Here is a 2500-nt window from a genome sequence, read left to right as displayed (position 1 = left end):
TCATCGTTGGCATTGTTATAATATGTGTTATTATCCTTATCATCATTATTACCATTATTAATATTGTTATTATTAGTATTAGTATCATTGATAATTATTCTTATCCGTATTCGTTTTCTTTGTCTTATTTTCATTCTTATTCTTATCTTTATTATTATTACTATTATTATCATTATCATCATGATTATTATGATTATGATTATTACTATCATTGTTATCATTACTATTATCATTTTCATTATCATTGCTATTATTACTATTGTTATTATTGTCATTATTGTTATTATCATCATCATAGTTTCCAGCAGCAGCAATATTATTGTTATTATGGGTATGTTCATTATTAGCAATATCATCATTAATTTATTTATTATTATCAGTAGAAGTAATAACATTATTGCCATTGTTATTATCATGATCATTATTATGATTATCAGAAGCAGAACCAGTAGTTGCAAAATTGTCATCATGATTCCGTCTTATCTTTATCACTGTTATCATTACATTACTCTTGTCTATGATTTTAACTTGTTGAATTCCATTTCTTTACCATGTTCGTAATTCAGAAAAGTCTTGTATAAGTGATACATTCTTTATGTTTTATGTTTTATTTCATTTATATCTAATGATAAAACTATTCGTTTTATAATTATTCTGGAGACCAATAATTAACAACGATACAAAAATCTTAAAGATTCTCAATTACATTTAAACATACATCAAAGCCTATTTTCCACAACTCACTGCAGATAGTTATTTTTATTCCAGTGCTATAAAACTGATTGGTAGCGCTAGCCTTACTCAAAGTGCGATCAAAAGTAACGCCAAGACTCAGCAGCGCCATTAATGAACACCCAGAAACCCGTCTTTAGAACGCGGTCTCTTTAATCCACTGGAGATAGAACCGCTGTCGGACGTTGACGTAGAGCCCGGCGAAGTCCCGAAGGCCGCAGTCGTAGCCCTTGGAGATGACTCCCGCCAGAGTGTATCGCTTGCATTCGTGGTGCACGGCCGGGCCGCCAGAGTCGCCCTGGGGATGTGAGGGAGACAGATTGAGTCAAGTGGCCAGCCTTATTTTTTCTCCCTATCATAAGGAAATTATCTCTCTTTATTATTCTCGACTCAAAACAAATGAAATCAAACAAGCAGACGGTCTAGCTTGGCGTTTGCCTAACTTATATATTGCAAAGCAAAGATAGTATTTTAAGTATGTTGAAACAGATGTTATCTGTGTCAAAAAATTGAAAGAATTACTCGTATTCGAGGTAAGAGAAAATAAACAGGAAGAAATGAAAATAACCAATAAAAGAAAATAATGATAATAGGCCTATTGCAATTATACCTGACAAGCGTCTTTGCCTCCTGTAGTAGTGCCAGCACACATGGTCTCTCCGGCGATCCCAGAAGGCCAAACTCTATTGAAGAATACCAGTTCCTTATACTGCACATGGCACCTGGACGAGGGGAACACTTTCAGCTCAACTTCCTGCAGAGTCGAACTCCTGCGGCCACCTGCAACACGTGTCACAGGGGGAATCTGTTATAAAGGGCTCTAGGTCTTGTGTTTTAGCCTTCCTGTATGAAATCGTTACGCGTAGGTAGGAAGAGGCGAAGAATACTGCATATTGTTTATATACATATACATACATACATATATATACAGATGTAGATATGTGTATATACAAATATATGTATTCACACACACACACGTTTGTATCTATATAGATAGATGTGTGTACACACACACATACACACACACACACACACAAAAAAAAAAAAAAAAAAAAAATATATATATATGTGTGTGTGTGTGTGTGTGTGTGTGTGTGTGTGTGTGTGTGTGTGTGTGTGTGTATGTGTGTGTAAATATACATATATATACATACATAATATATGAATATATAAACACACACACACACACACACACACACACACACACACACACACACACATATATATATATATATATATATATATATATATATATATATATATATATATATATATATGTATAACATGAACTAGAAGTGCAGAAAAGGCACTGACCTGACTGGGTCCTTCCCCAGCCGGTGACGGTGACTCCGCTGTTCACGAGGCGCGACGGGTTCCTCTGGTTCCACGGCAGGCACACGGGCCGGATGAAATCCTGTCGGGGACATGAATCAGAATATGCTTCCTCAGTCCCCTGTACGTACTTTAATCTTTAATCCACTTATTTAATACGTCCTGCAGCAACAGTGAACTCGTTCATAACCCTGATTATAACAACAAGGACCATATCAGTACCACTTGATACCATTACCTTTATCTGCACCTTCCTGTCGAGCTTGATGAGCGCGAGGTCGTGGTAGGCTTGTTCAGGGACGTAGTGAGGGTAGACGACCGTCTGGCTGATAGCGTAGTCCTCGTGAGTCGTCTCGCTCGGGTCGTCGTAGTCGTGTTCTCCGAGTCGTACGACGTCTGGATTTCTGAGAAGGATATTGATGATAGCATTAGTTAT

At 36.8% G+C, this 2500-nt stretch overlaps 1 protein-coding gene across 1 annotated transcript in view; it reads right to left on the bottom strand.

Annotated features, from left to right (window-relative positions):
- Positions 1 to 868: 868 nt before the first annotated feature.
- Positions 869 to 2500, bottom strand: part of LOC138862297 (clotting factor G beta subunit-like) — a 3211-nt gene continuing 1579 nt past the window's right edge. Inside the window, exons 3-6 of the mRNA XM_070124016.1 lie at positions 2303 to 2468; positions 2047 to 2146; positions 1343 to 1512; positions 869 to 1030 (exon numbers count right to left, since the gene is read on the bottom strand). Coding sequence (XP_069980117.1) covers positions 869 to 1030; positions 1343 to 1512; positions 2047 to 2146; positions 2303 to 2468 — 598 coding nt within the window. The remainder of the gene's footprint in view (positions 1031 to 1342; positions 1513 to 2046; positions 2147 to 2302; positions 2469 to 2500) is intronic.

The sequence above is a fragment of the Penaeus vannamei genome, chromosome 8, assembly GCF_042767895.1.
Source record: "Penaeus vannamei isolate JL-2024 chromosome 8, ASM4276789v1, whole genome shotgun sequence".
NCBI lineage: Eukaryota > Metazoa > Arthropoda > Malacostraca > Decapoda > Penaeidae > Penaeus > Penaeus vannamei.
Note: the sequence above shows the minus strand (reverse complement) of the source record. Positions and strands in the feature narration are given on the sequence as shown.